The 25,200-nt window shown below is 45.4% G+C and overlaps 1 protein-coding gene across 6 annotated transcripts in view; it reads right to left on the bottom strand.

The window, feature by feature from the left end:
• NMNAT3 (nicotinamide nucleotide adenylyltransferase 3) overlaps positions 1-25,200 on the bottom strand; it is a 115,285-nt gene that overhangs the window by 6,626 nt on the left and 83,459 nt on the right. For 4 of the 6 annotated variants that reach the window (XM_078432296.2, XM_078432297.2, XM_078432294.2 and 1 more), the window contains exons 3-4: positions 8,389-8,572; positions 3,083-3,165 (exon numbers count right to left, since the gene is read on the bottom strand). In XM_078432296.2, the coding sequence (XP_078288422.1) occupies positions 3,083-3,165; positions 8,389-8,572 (267 nt within the window). The remainder of the gene's footprint in view (positions 1-3,082; positions 3,166-8,388; positions 8,573-25,200) is intronic. The other 2 variants (XM_078432298.2, XM_078432299.2) reach the window with 1 other exon arrangement.

Genomic DNA, 25,200 nt, shown 5'->3' with positions numbered 1-25,200 from the left:
ATCCTATGGATACAGAATAATTTACTTAAATGTTCCCTTATATTTAAACGGGGAGGTTGCTTTTATTTTCTGCCATTATAAAAATGGCTGTGATAAACATCCTTCTACATAAATCTTTGTCCCAATTTTTAATTATTTCCACAGTCTGATTCCTAGAAGGGGAATATATCAAGTAAAGGATATGAACGTTTTTAAAGCCCCTGATACATTTTGGTAAATTACAAAGCCCACTTCTCATTCAACATAAACTTTCTTTTTAATAGTTACTTTAGAAGAGAGCAAGATGAACGGGAGTTAGGGTTTGAAGAGCAACAAAGGGGATAAAGAACAAACTCCCAGCATTCCAGGGCCAAGCAGAGTAGCCCCTAGAAAAATAAATCTGAAAAGAATGTGGGTGAGCTTTGGTGGAGGGAGGAAGAGAGTGAGCTCATCTCTGTGAAAGCCGCTGGGACTTGTTTCACAGGGAAGACGGGTCCAACCTGGGCCTAACAGGACAGATAGGTTTTTAGAAGGGGGAGCCAAGAAGGGGACAGGGAGGGGGGCAGTCCAGGCAAAGAGCTGAGACAGGGATTCCGGAAGCCTGTGCAGGGAGATGAAGGGTGAGCGGCTGGAAGCCTCAGTGTGGCATCTCTCCCACATCACTGGAGGCTCCCTGCCCGTCACTGGACCCTCTGGCATTCCCTAAGAGCAAGGGCTGCCCAGCACCCATGCTGTTTCCTTCCTTTGTGCCCTGCTCTGCTGCCTCTCTGCCGGAAATGCCCCAACCCCAGATAACCTACTGATCCCATGAGTCTTGGTGCAAGTGTCTCCTCCAGGCAGCCTTCCTAATCCACATCTCGACTACCATTCACAGCTTGTCTCTAGCTTAGGTCAAAGGTTGGGGTGGAGGGCTATCTTCTCCTGAGTCTGGAGCCTGGTCTGGGGAGGTGCTCAGACAGTGTTCTTGAACCCTGGTGAGAGTAGCTGCTGAGCCAGAGATGATTCAGAAAGAAGGCTGAGAATGAACACGCCTGTGCTCATGACTGGGGGACAGGGGGGAAGCGAGGCAGACAGACCAGAAGAATAAAATGAATATTGCAAAGATGCTGTAACTCCTCCTTAGATTCCTACTCTAGTGCACAGTTCCCCAAATGGGCTGTAAAGCAAATCCCAGAGTGCCTGTTAGACATCCAGATTCCTGGGCCCCATTTCCACTCAGGAGGTCTGGGGTGTGGCCTGGGAAGCATGATAAGCCTCACAGTGATTCTGCTGTGAGTGATCCTTTGACCAGTGTTTCGGGCCTGCTGCATGATATTTTTAGGGCCCCCTGGCATTTTTGAGTCCTTTTAAAAGAGTGTTTCCTAATCTGTGTTCGGGGGCGGGGGGCACTAGTTCTGAGAAATTATCAGTATGTGTTAGAAAGAGTCCCATGATTAGTGATGATGGCGGCAAGCTAGTTCCCTTTCTGGTAGAGTCACAATGCACAGTGTCATGGTAAAGACTGAAAAATCCTGCAGTAAAGAAACCATTTTAGGTTGGTTTGACTGTGAAGCTCCCAAGCCCTTCTGATCTGGAACTAGCATCCCACCTCCCACAGCTGGGAGACCCTTGTTAGGAAAACCCACAGATGGGCCTGCTGGGGTTTCAGCCCAGTGTGACCAGTGTCACATCCTGCCCTTCCATCACTGGGTGCTCCCGTTTATTCGCATGAGGGGCGAATAAACTTGACCCAGGGTACCAGGACTGCCATTAGAGAGGGAAGGTCCTTTGGAATCACAGCTGACAAGATTCCATCAAACACCAGGAGTTGACAACACAGTAGAAACCCAGGGTTACAAACTGAAAGGACAATCCATGTGGAATTTTGACAGCACTTGATGCCGGGAGGAGGCACGTGGGAGACCTGCGGGCTGTCTGATGGTACAGTTCTATTCCTGCTCAGTGACGTGGTCTTCTCTTGTCTGTCTTTTGGCTTTATTTTCAAACTACTCTAGATGTTAGATGTTACCGCCTTCATGGTTTCCTGGTCAGTCAGTGTGGCTGGAATCTACAGGGACCCATTAGAGGAAGCTGGAATGTGCTGAGGTTGTGGCAGGTGGTGTTTCCACAGCATTGGCCACCAAGCGTGGCTATGAGGCTCCTGGCTGGTGCGGGGGGAGGGCCCTTGCAGGACTGTTCTCGAATACTCTAAGTGCAGGTAGGCCATTCAGGTGAGCTGGTGCCTGAGGAGTGCCCGTTGGTGCAGCTGGCAGTCTGGGGAGACGTGTGGTCTCCTGGCCCCTGGCCCCTGAGGCCACCAGCAAGTGGGGTGGGCCCTGGCAGGCGGTCACTAGAGGGGGCCGGCAACACACAGGCAGAGCTTGGGGGCCTGCCTAGCCTTCTCTGGCTCTCAGCATATCCCACCAGAGGGACACGGTGAGGGTATGTAAGGAGAGACTGACCTCATTCCTTTCTCACCACGCTGATCCATGAGCCCACATGACACAGGACCACCCTGTTTGTTTTGGTTACGTTGGTTGCGAATCTTCCTCTGGAACTGGCGACAGCTGCATATTTACTGTCCTTACAAGCACGGTTGGCACTATCTCTGCTGTAGGTGTGGGCAGCGGTGTACCTCTGTTGTGGGTACACATGTACACGCACGTGTTGCGCAGCAGGTGTGACCGCGGCTGTCCAGCAACACGCGAAAAGTACGATGAAAGTGGGCTCCAAAAAAAAATCCCCTTAAAAACAGGTTTCCTCTTTCGAGTAAGCCAGTGAGGAACGTGGCTACAAGCGTAAGGGTTATAATAGCACAGTCTGTACTCAGGCTAAGGCTTTTAAAAGAACCCAGCATCACTCACTAGTTTATCCCTGTGTAGCCCTGACTGTAATCCATGTCACGAGCATGAGTCACGAGGGTAAGTAAACTCCTTTGAGGCAGAAAATCTTAAATTAGTGTAACGATTTACAAGGGGTGGTGGCCGATTGTTTAATTTGACCCTTCAATCTGGGGAAGTGTCACCCCCAACTAGGTTAGCCTCAAAATCCTTAGCTGTGCCTAGGAATTAGTTCTCGCACGGATCCCTGACATCTCTCCCTCTGACGGACAAGGTGCACCCACCTGTTGGGGCCAAGGAGTGAGCCCTGCCATGGTCCGGGCCTTCCGTCTGGGGCAGAGATCTGAGCAGTTCACTGTGATGATGCCTGCATTGCAAACACACGGGCTCAGGATGTATCCATCCCGCAAAGCCACCCAGGGGTCTCAGTTTTTAAGTCTCAACCTGCTTTTGTCCATTTTAGGCAGGTAGCTCGTTCCCCAGGTGTTGGTGGAGGGCCTACCATGTGCCAGGCCTGTGCCAGGTGCTGGGACACAAAGCATGTGCGATTGGGACCTCTTGACCATCGATTGCCTTCTTGTGAGCCCTGGTGAAAGGGGCAGGGTGCGGGGATGAGCATATTTCTACTTTTTTAACATTGTCTTCAATACCTCACTTAGAAAAAAAAAAAAAAAAACAGTTGAGAAGGGTTAAAGGATATGGGCTCTTAGAAGCAGACAGACCTGAGTTCAAAATAAAAAATTTCATTTGTAAAGGGGCACCTGGGTGGCTCAGTCAGTTAAGTGTCTGACTCTTGATTTCGGCTCAGGTCACGATCTGAAGGTTTGTGAGTTTGAGCCCCGCGTCAGGCTCTGCGTTGACAGCGTGGAGCCTGCTTGGGAATCTTTCTCTGCCTCTCCTCCATTCTCTCTCTCTCTCTCAAAATAAATAAATAAACATTAAAAAATTTCATTTGTAATGCTGGGATAATGTCTACTTTCTAGACCTTTGTGAAGGTGAATGAGCCAGTATACAGTAAGCACTGGCACAGTATACAGTAAGCAGGGCACGCACTGTGTGCGTGGCCCACAGCTCACTCTTGTCAGAAACTAGTATTTCAGAACTCCACGGGGGTGAGGACTAAGTCTGGCTTAGAGCCAGACTGCCTGGTCCCCAGCTCAGCTCCCCCCAGAGGCCAGCTGGGTGACCCTGGGCATGTGTCTCTAGGTCTCTTTGTGGATGGTTCAGCACCTGTGTAATGAGGGATAACCTGTGATAATCGTGTGTGCCTCTCATGGGTGGTCACAAAGATGAAAGGAGTGCAAAGTGCTCTGAACAGTGAGCAGGACAGAGCAACTCTCATTACATGTTAGCATTTCAGATCTGATTAGACTTACACCATCTTGGCATGCCTGGTTCTTTTAGCAAATCAATGTGCAAATCAAGAGATACCTGATCAAACACAGGTTGTCACCACATCTTGTATCAATGCAATCTTCCACCTTCTACTTACTGTAGTATACATTTAGGAGGGCTGCGTTTGGGAGAGAGCAGTGCCTGGTGGAAAAAACAGGTGCTGTGCAGCCCGGGTGGATTCGAGTTTCGGTTTTCTCACCTGTGTGACCTTGAGTGAGTCACTGACACTCTCAGAGCCTCACTGACCTCATCTGTGTATTAGTCATGATGGAAGTTAATGCCGATCTCTTTTCTGCCAAGTATCACAGGACCATGAGAGAGAAAGTGCCTCTACCCTGCCAAATGCTGGGCAGGTGGCTCACTGCTGAGTATCGCTGGGGGAAGGCATAGTATAAAGGTTAAACTTTAGAATTAGACTGCTTGGTTGGAATTCTGCTTCCAACTAGTGGCTGTGAATCTTGGTGGGTTCCTTAAGCAATCTGCCTCCAGTTTTGTCATTTGTAGAATGGGGGACGATGACCACACCCACCCCTCTGGGCCATGCTGAGGATTAAGGGAGGAGCTTAGCACTGGCCCATCCACAGAAAGTGTCCAATCAACATTAGCTGTTCTTATCATCATTACTGTCAGTGTGTGAATAGTGAGCTCATTTAAGTCACCTTAATATTCTTAGTTCAATAACTGCTTACCTAAAGTCAGCTGAATTCAGGAACTGATGGAAGGAGTGGACGAATAAATACATTTGATTCTGGCCCAAAGTCCTTCCTGATATCTCAGACACTCAGTCAAGTCTTCTTAGGGCCTAGCTGCACTCTGTGTTTCCATCATTGTCTGCTTTGGTTTTGGTAAGCTTCACGTCTGAGGATTCGCTCCTGAGTAAGTCTGGAATCTTGGAGCAGACTGAAGTAGGTGTGAGTCGCACCTCTACTTTCTAACTGTAGGGCCCTGCCTATGTTACTGACCCTTTCAAAGCCTCCATTTCCTCATCTGTAAAATGGGACCACACCCACCTACTCCTCAGAGTTGCTGAGGGGACTAGATAGTACATACCTGAAAAAGCCTGGAGCGCAGTAAGTGATCAGTAAAGGTGGTGATGGTCATTTTATTTTACTTACCTTGAAGCTCCTAGTTCAAGTTGACCCTACTTTGAATATAAGCTGGGTCTCTGAACTCTGATGCGTCAATCATTATTTTCAGTGTCAAATGTCACTACCTCACAGACCTCCACTCTGCCTTTGTAGGGCGGTGGCCATTGCTTCCTCTGATTGTCTGCCTGAGTGGTGTCCCGGTGTGCCTAGCCCTGAGCCTGCGGGCTGACCCTGGGAGCAGGTTCTTTGTGTCCTCCACGGCCCCACAGGTTTCCAGGGATGTCTGGTCAGAAGGTCATTGGGTCATGGTGGCAGGAACAAAGTTGGCCACACCGTGCCCTGACCTGTAGGTCACTGGTTTGAAGATAACCGTAAGCATGGCTTCAGAGTCAGACTGGGCTCCACTACTCGCTTATTTGTTTTGCGATGTTGATTAACCTAGCCTCTCTGAACCTCAGTTTATCTGTAAAACGAGGACAACATAAGATCACGCTTGCAAAGGGGCACATGAGATGACAGTAGTGATGATTGATGATGGACCACATCAAATGGCATTGTGACTAAGGACCTTTGACATGGGGAGATAGTGAGCAAACTAAGTTATCAAATGCCCTAAAAGCATAAAAACTGGCCTAGATTAAACAAAAAATTAGAATGAAAATAAGCAACCTGATAAGGAGAAACAGAATCCTCAACGAACTCTACCGTGAATTTACTTCATAGTGACATTTGTCATAGTGACACTATTTGTCACTATGTTGTAAATTCACTGTTGATTCCATCAGAAAGATACGGAGAAAAGGGTGGGGTGGGTTTCTACTATGCTTTTGAAATCACCTAACTTTACAAACACCAGATTTTCAATCTTAAAAAAACGCGTTTGGTAATTTTAGGAAAGCATTAGCAATAACGTCTTCTAATGAAGCTCACTCCAAAAATTGAAAAAAAATGTCATCAGCTCTCTGATAAAACTATTGTCTCTTTATATCAATAGATTTTTAACCTTGGCTGCACAAAATAAATCATTTGGGGACCTTTTACAAAATACCCATGCCAAGACCCTACCCACAAGTCATAATCTCTGAGGTGGGGTAGGGGGTGGGGAATGAACATTTTAAAAAGCTTCCCAGGCGATTCCTGCAGCCAGGGTCCACTGGTTTGGATGGATCTTGGTCCTAATCATAAACCTGATTCACGTACTTTGTGACTGAGGGCGGTGGCCTCAATCCTGGCCACACACTAGAATCACCAGGGAGCTCTTAAAATTCTGATGCCCCACCCCAGACCAGTGACATCCCAGTCTCTGGGATAAGACTCAGGCTTCAGTACTTTTGAAAGCTCCCTCGATGATTCAGTGTGCAGCCAGGGCCGAGAAGCACTGAACTAAAGGATAGAGTAAAAAAAGAAAAAGAATGTGTTCAGTAACATCTTAGCACACGCCTGCATGTTGCAGCAGAAGCAGTGAAAATATTATGTAGTTCTGTGGTCCGTTCCTATTTACCCAGGAATGGCTTATCTGTTTGGATGATAAATTATGAGCCCGTGTTAGGGATGCAGGGAAGGTAGCTAGCATTCTTCAGCACCTACCATAAACCAGGTATTTTGCCCACATCATCCCATTTAATTCACACAGTACCCCAGAGAAGTGGGTGGTATCATCCCCGTTTTATTAGGTGAGGAACTGAGGTTCAGAGAGGCTAACTCACATCAAGTCACTGAGCTAGTAAATTGGGCTCCAAAATCTGGGCCCTAGGCCACACTGCCTCTCCCAGGGTGCAGGAGGAAAGGGTCTTTGTTTCCAACGACATGTTAAAGTTAAATGGCGTGCTGGATTATGTACTGTTTGCATTCTCCTCTGCTATCTTAGATATATGAGGGCTGGCTAGATTGCTTGTTCTGAAGGGATGATTCAGGTGTAAATTTGTTTTTTTTTTTTTTTAATGTTAAAAAAAGAGCAGGTATCCTAACAGTTATTTCATATTTGCTCTTCTTTTAATTTGCCAGCAGGCTCTGAAGTAGCTCTGAATTGCTGAATGCTTCTAGCTGGTTCTTTCCCAAGTGAAAAGCAAACGATCAGAACCGGCATGTGTAACTAAATGAACAAAATGTTTACCTTTACTAAAAAAGGAAAGGGTAAACAGTTTTCAACCAAGTAACTTTGAAGATGAGTAAGAAATGAAAAGCTGAACAGATTTAGGATGAAAAGACCCACCAATTATTTGACTTTCTCCCTTGTGCTTCCTATTCCCTGACAAATCCTAGTGTTTGCAAATAGATAAAAGACACAGCCCACACAGTCTGCAATCCCTTGCAGCCAGGCTGGCTGTCATTAGTGACAGGCAGGGCCCCCCTCACCATCCCCTCTGACAGCCAGGCCGGATGGGTCTTCTGGTTCCTCTACCAAACTCCCAGGAATGCTTCCCAGACACAAGTCAGTGACCCACTGTCCGAACACACAAGACTCTCCGGGCCTTTAAATAGCAAATTACTTAGGCTAAGTGCTAAAAGCAGTTCCAAAAGGAAAAAAAAAAAAAATCCTGAGCAACTCCTTCTAGATTTATAGCTTCTTTTTTTCAATTTTACATAAAAGTCTGGATTTATAGAACCTGGATTTGTACAATTAGAAGAGAGGGCTTATTGCGTAGATGTAATTTTCAACCTAGTCAATGGTGACAATGATAAAGGGTCCCACTTACTGAATATTCTTACGGGGTTCTGTGTCAGAAGTTCTTACATTTAAAACATCCTCTTAGGTTTTTATGGTCCCCATTTTGCAGGCGAGAGATGTGTCTCAGAGAACTTAAGTGCCTCGTCACACATCTATTCGGTGGCGGCCCTGGAGCCCGAGGATACAGCCGTCTGAAACAAGATCGGGCATTCCCAGAAAGTGTGTCCGGAAGGGTGGTGGGTTGTGATTTTTCCACTCGGGACCTCTTTGAGTGTGTCTGTTTGTCTCTCTCCCTCTGCAAAGAAGCACTGCTGGGATTTTGGCTGAGAAAGCCTGGCTGAAGCCCCACTTGAGCCTTGGTCCCTGCCTTTCGGCCACTGGGCTCTGCAGATAGGTCCCGTGGCCTCTGGTCATCACACAAAAGCATGCTCACTCTTACCTCAGCACCTTCACCGTCTCCATCCACTGTGCCTGCTCACTCTCCCAGGGGTCCACCCGGATCCAGTCGGATGTCTGCAGGGCCAGCCGGGCCATGGCCACCCGGTGGTGGGCAGCTACGAGGTCTTTCTTTCTGTAGTTGTCGTTGACAGGAGAGATGATGCCCCCGATCACCTTGTACATTCCTAGGCAAGGGAGAACAGTGATGTTGTGTGTGCCAACACTGACTACCCAGTGGCCTGAAATCAGGCGGGTACAAAAGTACCCTGCCCCTGAGTGGGAGCAGACTCTGGCATTCTCCCCTGTGGGGCAGCCCCCTCAGGCAAGGATAAAGGCTGCCTCAGGGGCCATGTGCTTCTCTAGAGTCGTCTACAGCCCAGAGTAATATTTCTCCTGAGAGCAAGGCTGTGAGGGTGTGGCCAGACAAGGCTTCCAGATGGCAGTGTGGACAGTTAGGGTCAGAATATGTTGAAGGAACATCACAACTTCCTCCTATGGAGGACTCAACAGAGGCGCTAATATCCTCTAATCATGTACGGGGCAATAGTTACGTGTAGTTTTTTAGCCACCGTTGGGAGTCTCGTGGATCAAAGATGACAGGATGGAATCGGGCACTGACGGGTAGGGGGGAGGTGGGAAGTAGACGGGAAATGGTGGGTCTACTTTGGGAAAGACATGGGTTGTGGGACTGGAGAAAGGAACACTTTAAGTTTACAGCCACAGGGAGACTGTGGAGGCTGCAGAGATCCAGCATGGAAAGAGTATGGACAGGACTCAAAGAGCCTGGGGTGGGGGCTCTGGCGTCCATCACTTAGTAGTGCACCCTAGGCAATTACCAGCCTATGGAAAAATAAAATACTTAGTCATTTGAACTTCAGTTTTCCTGGATGTAAAATGGGACCACACCTGTTTGGCAGGCTCTTGTGGTAAGGCTAGACATTAGGTAATGCTTCTGCAGTGGGATGGTATTTTGTCTTAGCATGTGATATATTTTTAAAAACTGTATTATGAAACATAACATGCATATAAAAGAACATGAAACACATATGGCTTGACAGAGAGTTATAAAGTGTATCCTGCTTTCATCATCACCTAGGTGAAGATACAGCACTTCTGGCATTCCACATGTTCCCTACTGCAAGCCCCACTGTGACAGAATTTAATCACTCTTCCTACTGTTACACTATTAATTTTCTTTCCTTTATAGCTTTACCATGTAGTTATGCAGCCTTAAAAAAACATAGCTTCATTTAGCTTCTGAAACTTTTATAAAGGGAATCACATGAATATATACTTTGGTTAAGCCTTTTACGCTTTATGTAAATAACATTCCTGTAATCCAACCAGGTTTACTGCCACATAACCTTCCATTACAAGATTATATACTAAATAATTGATCTCTTTTACTTTGATGGACTTGGTGTGAGTCTGGCTTTGGATGATTACAAACCACACTGCCTCAGGACATTCTTCCACAAGGCTCCCTCCGCACACGGGCACATGTTCTTAGGACACACACCTAACAGCGGACCCGCTGAGTCATACGGTGGGTGTAAACATATCTGCGGTGTTGCTAGATAATGTCGGAAGGTTTTCCAAAGCGGCTGTAGCTACTGACCCTCCACCAGCCGTGCAAGAGTTCCATGCAATACCACATGAGGTCGTTGTCAGGATTTTCCCAATCTGATGGATATGGTCATATCTCTGTCCTTTCATTGTTCATTTTCCTGCTTACCAATGAGGCCGAGCATTTATTCATATATATTATTAAACATTCAAGCTTAAATTTTTGTGAAGTGTCTGTTCAAATCTTTTGGCCATATTTTGGGTTGTCTGCTGATTTTATCATTGATTTGTGGAGTTCTTTATATATTCCAAATACTAGCCTTTTGGGGTTGGTTATAGGAGTCATAAATACCCTCTTGTTTTATGGCTTGTCTTACTATTCTTTTTTATGGAATCCTTTCAAAATAGAAAAAAAAAGAGAAAAAGTTCTTAATTTTAACGTAGTTGGGTTATTAGCTTTTTCCTTTATGGCTAGTGAATTTTGTGTTATGAAGACATTTTCCTGTATTATCTCATAAAAGGTTTACAGTTTTGTTTTTTCACATTTGGGTCTTGGTGCATGATGTGAATCCTATTCAGTTATTTTTCGTTTGGGTGGTCAATTATTCTAGCAATGTTTACCAAGAAGACCCCGTCCACTCTGCTGCTATGTGTCCCCACCCACGTTGAATGTCAAGTGTCCACCTGTGCAAGGGTGTGCTTCTCTTCCCCTCTGTTCTATTGCTCTATTTCCTGTCCCCGTACAACATCACACTGCTTTGCCGAATATAGCTTTATTATACATCTTGATACCTGGTTCTTCTTCCCACCTGTTCTTCAAGAATGTCTTGGCAATTCGTGACTTTCTGTATTTTCCATATTAATTTTATTTTATTTAAAAAAATTTTAATGTTTATTTTTAAGAGAGAGAGAGAGTGAGAGCAAGCAGGGGAGGGGCAGAGACAGAGGGAGACACAGAATCTGAAGCAGGATGCAGGCTCCGAGCTGTCAGCACAGAGCCTGACGCGGAGATCAAACTCATGAACCGTGAGATCATGACCTGAGCTGAAGTCAGACGCTCAACTGACTGAGCCACCCAGGCACTCCTGTATTTTCCATATAAATTTTAGAATAAGCTTGTCAAGTTCCACAGATGAAACACCTCCTCTTGTCCCTGCCCCACCCCAAAAAACCCTGCTGAAATTTTGATAGGAACTGAACTGAATTTATAATTCAATTTTGGGAGAATTCATGTCTTTACAATTTTTTTAGCCTGCTGATCCACAAGCATTATATATCTTTCCTTTTATTTGGATCCCCTTAAATATACCTAACTAAAGTTTTACGGTTTTTCTTGTAGAGCACTTAAACATCTTTTATAAGGTTTATTCCTAGACACTTGATTTTTTTGGATGCCACTATAAATGGCATTTAGAAAATACTTTTTATTCCATTTGTTGCCAATCTATAGAAATAGAATTGATTTAGGCATCTTGGATGCATATCCAGTAACCTTGCTAAACTTTATTAATTCTAATAATTTTTCTGTATAGTCTTTTGAATCTTCTATGTCCAAAATATACCATCTGAAAATATGGACAAATTTGCTGTATTTCCAATCCCTCCACCTTTTATTTATTTTTCTCACGCCATTGAAGACCGCTAGCATGATGGATGCCAAATACAGGTGGTATTAGCGGGCCTCCTTGCCTTTTTGCCGATATCAGAGGCAAACTTTTGACTTTCAGTATTACATATAATGTCTGCTGCAAGTTTTCTATAGATATCCTTTTTAGGTTGTAGCAGAGATAATGGCACATGTTCATTATAACTCTTCCCCGCCACCCCCTCCCCCTTTCTGGGCACATAGGAAGCTAATATATCTGTTCTTCTTGAAATCAGGCCGGGTTCATGTGATCTCACTGAGTTATAGTCAGTGGGATGTGGGTGGAAGTGATGTACGCCCCACCTAGACTTGGCCACAAAACCTCTTGTAGACTCTCCAACTCTCTCATAGTGGATCTGAAAGCCATAACAAAGGAGGCAAAGCCATGGGTGGGGCCTACTGGGACCCCTGAGACACAGCTGGGCAGGGAACCGCTCTGTAGCTCTTCAGGATCTACATGGGATTTATGAGAGGGAAACATTATCTAATGTGGTAAATTCTTGAAATGACCCTGGCCTATCCTGACAAATAACGTGTATGTTACTTTAACAGACATTCCCAGCTATTCCCAGCTTAAGAGTTTTTGTCAGGGGCGCCTGGGTGGCTTAGTCGAGCAGGTTAAGTGTCCAACTTCAGCTCAGGTCATGATCTTGTGGTTTGTGAGTTCGAGCCCCGTGTCCGGCTCTGTGCTGACAGCTCAGAGCCTGGAGCCTGCTTCGGATTCTGTGTCTCCCTCTCTCTCTGCACCTCCCTGCTCGTACTCTGACTCTCTTTCGCTCTCAAAAATAAACATGAAAAAAAATTAAAATGAGCTTTGGTCATAAATGAATTTTATCAAATGTTTTTTCTGCAACTTTTGAAATGATGGTGTGAATTTTGGATGCTGTTTTTGACTGCTTGCCGGTCAATGCCCTGGACTAATCATTTGTCAGGGGTGTCTCCCAGGCGTAAGATAGATATGCCCTCCTCCAGACAGTCTTCATGTTTGTGTTTCCCAGGTCTCTAGAGTTATTAAAAGTCATGGATGACCTTAAATGAAGTTGTCGACTGAAGCTTCTTTGACTATTTCAGGCAAAGGGCTGCAAATCTGATCAAAGGTTGATGTGTGGCAATTTCTTCCTAGTGATATTTTATCCTTGCCTTTTTCTTCTTCTGCTTGCCTTAGTATCAGGGTTTCTCTGAAGTCCTCTAGGATTAGGGGAAGAAGGTGGGTTAAGATCTAGTTCACCTTGGCCTTGAAGGTGTAGCTCCTTGGGGGTCCAGCTTAATGTGGAAGAAGTTAGTATAAGGCTCCTCAGCTTGGGAGGGCTCCAGCCTTTGAATTCTTTCCTTCTCGGCTTATATGGCCACTGATTCAAAGCTTAAGTGAGCAGTATTGGCAAGTGCCCACAGGGCATGAGTGGCTGTGATGTTCTAATAGCCTGCTTACCTTCCTGGCTACAGGTGTTCTCTCAGCTGCTCTGAGACATCCCTGCTTTTTGGCTTTAATAATGAAGTTTGAAAAATGTTCTACCCACCGTTTATTTTTGTTTTGCTGGGAGAATTGATCCAAAGAGGACAGCCTGACCACCCCCTGGATGTTGAGAGTTCTTGGATGCAATTTTCCAGCTCTGTTAAACCTGGTTGCCCCGGGCCCCTCCTTCCTGGAGGCTGAGGCATCCGTTGTTTCCAGGGGAATGGCAGACCCAGCTGAGAGTAAGGAGAGGATGTTCATCTTTTGACTTCTGGTAACGGGATCCTAAGACCCATTTCAGAGGAACACTTGTGTGAAGGTTAAAGCTTTCATTTTGTAAGAATCGGGCTTTGTTGAGAAAGATTTATCTATGTTTTAAAAGTTATCCTAAAAAAAGCCAAAACACCAGAGTCTGGGCAGTGAGAGCACACAGTTTTACTAAAATCTGTAGAGTGGTAAGAAGAAGATAATATGAAAATGGAAAGGAAAAGTCCCTTCTGGGCTGAGGGTGGGGTCGGTGGCGGAATGAGCAGCAGGCATAGGGAAGAACCTGGTAGAAAAGGTGTGTGGTGACCAAGAATTTAGACCGAAGTCGAGGCCTGCTCCCTGCACCCTCTTACCCCTCAGAGACAAAGCCTTCTGTGTGTTGGGTGGGGAGGGCAGAGTTAAGGAGCCTAGTTAGTTTTGGAGACTGTAAAGCAGGCGGGCAGGCATTTTGCTTCCCACTTGGACTTGTAGGAGGAGACCATCATGCTCTGCGCCAGTATAGTGGCATGGCCTCAGTACAGTGGAACTGCCAGTCTTCAGGAAATATCCCCTCCTCTGCTTTCCAAGTCCCCCTCAGCTTCTGCAGGGCATGGCAGAGATCCATAAAAGTTCCCCAGGCTCTTTGAGAGGAGGAGTGAAAGGGGCTGAGAATGAGAAGTCAGTGGGGATACTTCTGGGGGGTGGGTAGGGCATACATGGCGTGCAGCCCAAGGCCAAGGACCATGGTGTTGTTAGTAACAGGGAGGGCCCAGGCACGGGCCCAGACAGCAGTGGTAGTGCCTTAGCCAAGAGAAGCTGAGGAGACTTCAGAAGTGGAGGCAGAGAGGATAGAGGTCAAGGGCACCCCTCTAGGCTGGAGGGCATTCAGGGCCAGATGCCCCTTTTCAGATGCCAGGATGATAAAGCTACCTACGATGCTTAATTCACTCTTGGGAAAGTAGGCAGCAAAAGACTAACTTGATTAAAAATTGACCTGTAACAGAATAAATTTAAGATTAGAAGACATTTACCTTGACGTGGCAAATGTTTTCCCACCATTCATGGAAGTGGTGACTTAAGGGCAAGGTGAGTGTTCTAGAAAGCAAAGGAACTTCTATTCCTGCGTATCTGAGTTCCATGTGCTACACAGAACATGTTAGTTCTTTTTCTTTCCTACTTTAAACAAAGTGGGGGCTGGTTTAAAAAAAGTGGAAGCTAACTTCTGTTGAGTGCCAGCTCGCTTGGGAAATTTGCATACATTTAACCTTCACATTAGTCTGTTTTACTGGAGGAAACAGTGTGGGGCACCAGGCAGCCCTCCGAGCAACTCTGCTAGGATCTTGGGTACTCTGGTGTCACCTTTGATGGTTTAGCTCAACTTGATGGGGCAGGTGGTACAGTGGGAAAGCAATGCTGTGTTATAGCACCCAGGAGAGGAGAGTCAATAAAAATAACAATGTAGGCTAAAACTCCTTCTTGCCCTCCAAATGGTTATGAGCTCAGGCCTCTTCCCTTTCCCACAATCCCATAATCCCAGTGTTGCCCCTCACGTGACCCTCTTTCCCCCTAGGGAAGATACAGTCGCTTCTCTGGCAACCCCACTGCTGCCCAGACACACCTCCATTACAGCCTTTGTAGAGTAAGACCTATTTGTCTTTTCCACGAGACTGATCGTTCTCTAAGGATGTGAACCTGACTTTTAATTCTGGGTAACAGGACTAGCACATCTCTAAGTAGGAAGCTATACTGTCCTTTCCTTGGGTTTACCACAGCAAGACGTGGCTGTGAACTTAACATGGTGAACAGAATCCTTTATCTCCACTTCTGTTCTAAAAAAGTGGCAATGAAGGAATAGAACACGTATGACGTCAAGAGGGCCAACAGAGTGGGAAAGGAGACAACAGTGCATGGGAAAGGTCGACAAAAGTGTAGAAGCTGGAGGGCTGATGTACAATGGTAACAGAGCAAGCAGAGTCTGCAGGAGGCTAAGGAGGTAGGAGGCAAGGTGCCCCGTGTGGCAGAAGCTCGGAGGGGCTCAGGAACTGGAGAAGGGGGTGCCAGAGTGCCTGAACACAGGAGGACCAGTTCAGAGTTTGCCTAAGGAGCCCTTAGATCCAATCACCTGCCTATTCTCCCATCCCGGCAGAAGGCTGGATGTCTGCCTTCTGCTGAGGTTGGGGCAGAGAGACCCCGGCCTCCCAGACACAGGCACAGGAGAGAGGAGGAAGTACCATCCTTAAGACAGGAGGCTATAGTTTGGCTCCCAGAACACCAGACAGGAGATGTCTCTCTGGGGAACAGTCCCACCTAGGAGGGTGTCTGAAGACTCCTACAGGTCCTTACACCTAGGGGTCTTGTACCCAGGGCCTGATCGTATGGCCACGGGGCCTGCCAGCTGCACCCATATCCTCAGAGCTTCCAGCCAGCATTTAGGGCCTGATCTGTAAATATGAGTGGATAGCCTAAGGAGAGACAGGTTTTAGAAAGGTGCTGACCGTGCAAGACGGAGACCAAAACAACCACCAGGAGAAAAGGAACTTGGGGACACAAAGGCAACTGATGCACAGAGCAAAAGGAAATTTCAAAAATCTCCAAATAATACTGTCAGGAGGAGAAGAGATGATGGCCCGTCCACGAAACAAGAGTGGGATGCTTTACAAGGGACAATCAGAAAACAGGAGGAAACTTTTAGAATTGAACAGTATTCACCAACTGCCCGTTCCATGCCAGGTACTGTGCTAGGTGCCGGGGAAATACAATGGTGATGGAGCAGATCAATTCCTGTCCTCGTGGAACTTACATTCTTGTGGATGACAGCAGCAATAAAGTCAATGAGTGGAAGAATCAGACGATCAGTGTGAGGAAATTATATGCCAACAAGGCAAAATTAGAGGGCTGCCCCAGGAGGCCCAACATCTAAGTGACAGAAATTCCTGAAAGTGGACGGAGGGAGGCTAACACCAAAGAAATAATACAAATATTTTCCCAGACTAGAAGGACATAGTTCTCAGAACTGAAGACCCTCTGAGCCCTCAGCACGCTGAAGGAAAGGAAGTGCACACGCTGACATGCTGACAAGCCATTGCAAAACTTCAGACCATCAGGTTTAAGGAGAAGATTCCAAACGTTTCCAAAGAGAAAACCAGAGGTTGAACACACAGGACTGGGACCCAGGATAGAACTGGATTTCTCAACAGTGATTCTGGGATCCAGAAGACAGGAGAGCAAAGCCTTCATCACAGGAAAGGAAAATTACTTCCAACCTGGAATTCTATATTCAGCCAAACAACCAAACAATTAGAATAGGGGTCAGCAAACCTTTCCTGTTCAGGGACAGATAGCAAATAGTTTAGATTTGGTCAGCCACACACAATCTTTGTTACATAGTCCTTTGTTGTTGTTGTTAAACAACCCTTTAAAAATGTAACAAAACAACAACAACAACAAAAACAAACCATTCTAGCTGACAGAAAGAAGGAAAACAGACTGGGCCCAGAGTTGGCCCATGGGCTGTCGTTTACTGGCCTGTGAACTGGAGTATAGAATAAAGTCGTGTTCATATATATGCAAGGTCTCAGAAAATTGATCTCCTGTAGATCCTTTCTCAGAAAGATGCTGGAGGATGCACTCCACCCCAACAAGAGTAAACCAAAAGAAGCAGAAGGCACAGGATCCAAGAAACAAGGGTTCCAAACCAGGAGACAGGCAAAGGGAATCGCCGGGGAAACAGGGAAGGGAAATGCCGGATGATGGCACAGAGAGCCAGCCATCCACGTGGGAGCTGAAGGCCTCTAGGAAGGGTATGAGTCTATTTATATACTAAACCGAGTTTTGAAGATCTTTTGGAAAATTTGGGACTGAATTAGTTAGTGATAGGCATAAGGAACGTAAGGAAACACATAAATAATTATTAACTCTAGGAAGAGCCAAGGTTTATACGACAGGCAATGCAATCCTAGTTGTACTTAGGCTTAGTTGATGCCATTTCCAGACATAAATGGGAACAATATTACTTTAACCCAGACTTGTGAGCTCATCAATTTGGGAGCATGTGGTAGAGGTGAAGTGTGAGGGCAGAGGTGTTAAAGAGCTAAATCTTCATGGAAGCCGACAGATAATGTCTAAATCTGAAAAATCAAGAAACACAGTATAAGCTTATTATGTAGCTATAGGGAGACAAACAATAGGGAAAATAGCTAAAAAAGTCAAATGTGACTGCTCCGGGGAACCAGGAATGAGGGGAAGGAAGGGATGGAACAAAGTTACCATAAGCCTTATAGCAACTTAACTTTAAGCCTATATGTTTAAAAATCTAGAAAATAAGTTTAACATGAATGTACTTTGTAGATGTATTTCAGTACATTGAAAAGTGTAAAGAATCAGAAATCGACCAAATGTATCCAAGAGGTTAATATTGTTTATATTTTGGTTGTCTTTTTCTTCTGTTTTTCTTCATAGAATATAAATGTTTGTGTCTTCTTTACTTAGATTATATCATAAGAATTTTCCTTGGCCATTAGCACTCTTAAAAACACCATTTTTAATGGCTGTATAATAATAGGATTAATCTATGTATCTATTTGTACCTGAATCAATATATTGTGACCATCTTTGTAGATCTTGGTTCCAACTTTTAGATACATTAGAAAAATTTTTTTAAAATGTTTATTTTTGAGAGAGAGAGACAGAGTGTGAGTGGGGAGGGGCTAAGAGAGAGGAAGACACAGAATCCGAAGCAGGCTCCAAGCTCTGAGCTGTCAGCACAGAGCCCGATGTGGGGCTCGAACCCATGAACTGAGAGATCATGACCTGAGCTGAAGTCAGACGCTCAACTGACTGAGCCACCCAGGCGCCCCACAGATACATTTTTAAGATAAATTATTAGAAAGGAAAACTAGTGGCTTGAAGATTTCGGGGCTTTCGCTACCTCTTGCTAAACTGCTTTTCCGAAATCCTGAACAAGAGGAGACAGCCACTAGCATGGTATGAGAGAACCCATCTCACCCCATACTGGCTAGTGCTGGGATTATTCATTTAAAAACATCTTTGCCAATCTGCAGGAACTTTTTGTGGTTTACCATTTGCTTTTAAGATTATTTCTCGTGTGATTTTTATTCCTCATTAGACGTGTGTTTCTCCTGTCGTGGACCACCTGTTCATACTCATTGCTCCTTTGTCTTTTTGTGTATGAAGTCTTTTTAACAAGTGTATGAAATGTTTCCCTGTTGGGTCCGCCGGCACCTCATAGAGAGGATTCTCCTCCACGTCCTGTACCTCTCGTCCAACTCCAGTGTGGCTGCTGGGAATTCGGTGTGGATCTTCAACCAGCTCCGACCCCCCACGTCCACATGAACTAAAGCCTCAACTCAATTCAGGGACGCTTCTGTCCTTCCTCTGGCACTGTGCCTCTGCTCTACTTGCTGGCATTAATTCTTTACTGTCTCTTTGAATTTTCACGTCCTTATCTTTTTCTTGAGTTCTGGAAGAATTCCTCCGACTGTTCTGGTTCTCTGTTTCGTCTCCAGAGATCACCTCCCTGCTGCCTCGTCTACACTGAGCTCTAATTTGGCACCCCAAACGCCATTCACTGTCCTCAGACTGCTCCTTTTCCCTACAGGTTGATTTTCTGCTGTGATCACATTTTTCTCTTGAATCTCATGGAGAACCAGAGATTCAATAATTTTATCTTCTTAAGTGGAGGGCCCCTTGGCCAGAATCCACAGGCTGGGACCATCTTAAGAAACACAGTTCCTTGGGGCGCCTGGGTGGCTTGGTCGGTTGAGCGTCCGACTTCGGCTCAGGTCACGATCTCATGGTCCGTGGGTTCGAGCCCCGCTTCGGGCTCTGTGCTGACAGCTCAGAGCCTGGAGCCTGTTTCGGATTCTGTGTCTCCCTCTCTCTGTGACCCTCCCCCGTTCATGCTCTGTCTCTCTCTGTCTCAAAAATAAATAAATGTTAAAAAAAAATTAAAAAAAAGAAAAAAGAAAAAAGAAACACAGTTCCTTTTCATAGATCTGTTACTTTTCTCTGACTGGTTTCCTGCCTCCAGAAAGGTCTGTCTGTCCAGCATGGGCTGCTGGGTGGACCTGTCATAGACTGGCTAGGTCCCTGTTTAATTTTTTAATTTACAGCAGAAGGATAAAGGCGGAATTTAGGTTTACTCTGATTTTTATTTGCAGCTCAAAAATCCACTTGCTTGTGTAGTGCAAGGAGGGAGCTGTAGGTCACAGGAAATATCCATCGATGGGGAATTCTCCTCTTCTGAGGTTTATTTTTAGCTTTTTAAGAATGCTAAATATATACGGTAGGAACTCAAATTGACTTTTTTCTTTAAATACTTAAGGGACTGTCCCATGTCCTTTTTTAAATACTCTGTCTCCGCCACCACTCATTTTGTATTTGACTCACAAGACATTATTGATCTTTTTACGTAGACTTTGTGTTCCATAGGGCTGTCCAGAGTCAGTATCCTGATCATTTAATCACTTTTTAGAAATTACATTTTAACACCTGATAGAGCTTTCTGAGCACTTGGTTAGTCTTCCAGGTGAACCTGGGGATACTTCTCTCAAGTTAAGTGAAGAAAAATAGCCACGGATGCTTTCCCTGGAAAGCCAATCAATAAATGACCATTCCCTTGAGGACCTGGTCATATTTGCATAAAGTGAAGTCTCTTAGGAGAGAGACGGGGCTGCTCCCACCCATGCCCTTCACATTTCTAGTTCAGGTTGGCCCTGGGGACGTGTGTCCTTGGTGGTTTATCCAGTGAATGATTTTTTTTCCTGGTATTTTATATAACATATAGGTTATAGATGTTTTTATATATGTTATATATTACATGTTTTGTATAGTTATAAACATTTCATGACCTAGTATTGCCACTGATATGTAGGAAACTCTGTATTTTGGTTTGTTTATTTTTAATCTGGACTACCTTACTGAACGTATTAGTTCTGATGGGTTTTCAAATGCTTCTCCTGGATTTTCTAGGGATACAGTAATACCACCTGCAAATAATGAAAACCAAGTCTCCTGTCTATATTTCTTATTTTTGACTGATGCCATTAGAAAATAATGGTGGTGAGGAGGCATTCTTTCCTATTTCCTTGCTTATGTGGGAATGCTTCTGAAGTGTTATGCCATTACATGTCATGCTAGAAAAGTATCCTTATAGTTCTAATTTACTAAGAGCTTAAAAAAAAATCCCTAAGTAGGTGTTGGATTTTATTGAATGACTTTTAAGTGTGTATTGAGATGATGATTTAGGTTCCATAAAAATATATTGTCTTAGTAATGCGATGTATTAATAGATATCTTTATGGTATATTGTCCTTGAATACCTGGGATAAATGCTACCTAGTCATGTTGAATTATTCTTTTATTAGCAATTTGATAACCTACTACTTTATATGGGTATTTTGCATCCCAGATTATACTGTTAAACACTAGCTGTAATGCCACAATATCCTTATCCAATTTTCTTCATTCTAGAAAATGGGTATGGTAGATTGAATTATTGGTCCTAATTCCTCACTCTGTCATTATAGTATTATACACACCCCGCCATAGCCTCACAAAGGCAGAATGTACTTCCCCACTCCTTGACTTTGGGCTTGGTCATGAGACTCCTTTCGGCTAACAGGATATTAGTAGATGTGAGATGAATAAAAACTCTAAACTTGCTTGCTTGGTGGGACTTGCGATCCCGTGCCTGTGCCATCTCCATGAGAATATGTGACATAATCACAATCCCTTCTATTTTCCTAAATCCAGAGTTATTTAAATAAACGAATGAGAATTTGATAACATGAATAGTTCATGGCACTTAGCTGGTACTCAGCGATTGTCACTCCCTCCATCCTCTTGTCTGGTGCAGAAGCAGAGGAGGGAATGGTGGCAGGTTGTCTTTTTGGAAGATGATCACAATATTATCTCCCAGTGCACGCGTGCCCTTCTGGAACCCAGTTGCTCCTACATTGAAAGTCTGTGCCCCTCCCCCTTGGACCTGGGTGCACACTGTGCATGTTTTACCTAGGGGTAGAAGTGATACTATGTGACTTCTGAGGCTAGGTCATAGAAATGCCATGCATGTCTACCTTATGATCTGAGGACACTTCATTTTGGAACCCAACTGCCAGGCTGTGAAGCCCAAACTAGCCTACGCAGAGAGACTCCACGATGAAGTGATAAAGCCACGTGTAAATGTTATGGTCAGCATCCCTGCCAATACCTAGCACTAACTGCCAGATGTGTGAGTGAAGAAGTCTCCAGATGACTCCTGATCCCAGCTCTCTAGTCAGTCCCAGTCTTTGAGGTCTTCCCGGAGGAGTCCCCAAATATCATGGGGCAAAGACAAATCATCCCCATTGTGCTGTGTCCAAATTCCTGATCCACCAAATTTGTGAGTGTAACAAAATGGTCAATTTATATCATTGAGTCTGGGGTGCTTTGGTACCTAGGCATAATAACTGGAATAGGAATGGAGATCCGGAAAAGTCCTATCACTTTGCTGTGCTTACACCACCAGGAAATGGCAGGATTGGGATCTGGAGCAGGCCTGCCTGTACTTTTTCTGTGGCACTATATGGGTGACTGACAGTGAGGTTCGGAGAGCCCTAAGCCGGCCAGAACTAGGGAGAGTACCACTTGGTAGCTCCACCTCTGTGAATGCGACCCCAAACCAGGTCACTCTGGGGGATGACAGAGATTCACCCCCTCTAGAGCTGACCGTGTCCCCCAGCAGGACTGGGCTTCTATAAAATGTTAATGCTACTTAAAATGCCGGCAGCCTCACAAACCATGAAGTAAGACTTAATGGCATTCCAAAGTGTAAAGACTTCATTATTACCACAGAGAATGCTTTGCACATTTATCAGCATTTTATTAAGAATTACCATACACATTTAAAACAAAATTACACCTGTCCAAACAACTGGGAGAAGCATTAGGTAATGCTCAGGCTTGGCCGGCTCCTTCTACTGTCTCGTCCCCCCGGCACCCCCCACTTCTGCTCAGGGAAGTCCAGTATCCCTGCATACATGGGCACAGTCCAACCCTTCCCCGCTTCATGGACCCTTCTGTCCGTTTTCTTCTTTCTTTGGTTGTGCTGCAAAGCACCTTGGGAAACAAGGCTTTGAAAAGCGAAAATCTTTTAAGAAACATCAGGACCAAGTGTTGCAAATGCTGTGAGGAATCAAGTAAACAAGGAAAGGAAGCCAGAGGGGTGATAAGCCGGTTGAAAACAAAAAACAGGATCTCAATCAAATGGACCTGCATGCTTTTACAAAGAGCTTATTGTGATTGAACTTGGCCTCCAAGCTCAGTCTGGAAGACATGATTTGGAAAACATGAAGCTGTTGAGGTTTTGAGGCCACCTTGGCACGCTTTTCCTTATTTTCTCCCTCAAGTTCTGCCTTTTGGTTTGTTTGTTTCCTAAGCCAGATTGCTCTTAGCTCTCCTGGTCCCAGTGAACTTGAGACTGCCTATTTATTGCTCTGCTCTGTGTGTTGCTGGCCAGAAGCACCCATCAATTTCAAAGGCCACTAAATGCCTGGATCAAGGAAGCCTGGAGCAGGGAGAACAGATCCCGGAATTCTGGTTATCCTGAGTAGAATGGTAGACTTCAGGGAGCACAGTGGTGGCCTCGTGAAGTGTAACCATCCTCCCTCCCTCTCAGAGTGCCCATGGAATATGAGGCTCTTCTGTCTGCCCTCCATTTCCCTCCCTTTTTTTCTGTGCAGAGGCTTTCTTTCCACCCGCACACTCTTCCTGCACACTACAAAGCCCCCTCTGGTCTCCAGAATCCTTCAATGTCGCGGCTTGTCAGGGTGAGGTTTCTCTTTCTTGCGTTTCCAAACGTCCTGCTTTCTTTGTGTGCAACTTCTTAAAAGCCTAGCAAGGTAAACAACAAAGCAGTGATATTTCATAGGGTTTAAACGTCCCTCCTGGTCCTGGATAGCAAGGCCTTTTTTATTTCCTCTCTCCTGTCCCATCCTCTGCAATGGTTTCCCTGAGGCTCAGGTGCTTGGTGCTGCTCAGCTGGCCGTGTCCCCCATTTCTCGGAGTGCCGACAAAGTCTCTGACGGGGTGGCTGGCTCCTTGGCACCCTATGTGCGTTCAGGGTATTTTGAACGTTCTTCTTTTGCGTGCCTCTGTTTTCCAACATTTAACTCCCGGCTGCGTTCCCTCTGCCTGCTGAACAGAATGAGTGTCCTTTCAGAGTAGGGAGGTTTTAAAAAGAACTCACCAGAACTTCCAAATGCTAGGGTCTCATGGTTCCTCAGCAACATATTATGTTCTCTTTGGGGGCCTTAGATCTAGCAGGAACTTCACATGGGAAAATAGGCGGTGGGGGGCAAGCTGTAATTGGGCAGTTCTGGCTTGGTGTGGAGTCTACTGAAGGAGTCATGCGAAGAAGCACCAAATGCTGCTGTGGGCAGCCTCTGTGTGTGGAATCTCTGCCAAGCAGCCTCGTTTCCCATTGATGAGTAACTAGTCCTGGGCCATACGCCACAAGTGTCCTCTTAAGACGGGCTTTGTAGTGGCAGGAACTTGAGGGCGAGCAGGCAGAGGAATATCTGAGTGATGAGACTCAGCTCTGCTGCTTATGAGCTGTGTGACCTGGGGCAAATTACTTAAAACCTCCCTGTTTCCCAGTCTCTTGACCTGAATCCAATGAGCTGAGGTAGGAGACGAAGACCAGTTCAGGGCGAATACATGGTTGGAGAGCACACTAGAGATATCCCTTGAATCTGAATTTCCCCTTCTTATCCCTTATTTTCATTACAGACACCATTTCTCCTCTTCTTAAGGCAAGAGGGTGGCACATGCCTTTGTTTGAGCTGGCAGCCCAGCATGCACTTTAAGTCAAGTAGTGTACCAGCACTGTAAGTTCTGAAATAAATGCTGTGGGAGCCCTGTCCTCATGGGGAGTGCAGTCCTGGGGGAGACAGACAGTCACCACAAGGTGGTCAATGGAGGCAGAGGTACACGAGGAAGAGAGCCCAGAAGAGGCTCTATACAGGTGGAACAGACTTTTTGGAGGAAGGGGCCTCTACACTGAGTTATGTATAATGCAGGAGGCAGACGGTGACCTATGAAAAAGTAAAGTCTTATTAATCAAATCAGTTCTTTCCATTCAAACTGTATGGAAAAGATACTTTTTTTTAAGTCTTCAGAACAACTGAAGCTTGATGACTCCTTGATTCTGCACTAATATCCTTGCCCATTTCTTGATACGTTTTCAATTTACCTTCATGGTAATTTACGCTCAAGGAAACTATCCAAGATCTGCTAAGGGATTCAATAAAATAGGTCATGGAGTTAAACGCTGTGGTGAAACATAGGGCTTAATTTTATGGATAAAATTTAAATTGCTTGGCTGCCTTTTCGCATTATTCGTGTTAAGACTAACGATCACTCGTTGAATGGGAAGGTATCACTGTAGAAATGAGAAAGCCATTTTCCTAATTCTTTAAGCATACCTGGTGGGGTTGTAGACTTTGCCCAGGAGGTTAACAGCGGCTGCCTGAGGGAAGAGACCTGAGTGGAGATAGCCCACCTCCACGGCAGGGCCGCTCCCTCAGCCGCCGTAGGAACAAGGAGCCTGAAACTGGAATTTTTCCTAGGGTTGACATTGTGGGGGCACAGGAGGACAGCATGTTTAACACTAGCACTTTTCCTGATATTTCTCAAAGTGAGTCCACACTGAATGATGTCCTTGTTAAAAATGCATATCCCGGGTGGCGCCTGGGCCTACTCTCTGGCAGTGAGGTATAGGAACTTAGACTCTTCCCAAACATCCTGGGTGCCCGTGAGGCACCCCTAAAGATCTGTGGGGGCAGTACTGACCACAGAGGAACCACCCCCTTTTGGTTACACAGGTTCTTTCCTTAACCCAGACC

The sequence above is a fragment of the Panthera onca genome, chromosome C2 (assembly GCF_046562875.1).
Source record: "Panthera onca isolate mPanOnc1 chromosome C2, mPanOnc1 haplotype 2, whole genome shotgun sequence".
NCBI lineage: Eukaryota > Metazoa > Chordata > Mammalia > Carnivora > Felidae > Panthera > Panthera onca.
This window is presented reverse-complemented; position numbering and strand designations above follow the sequence as displayed.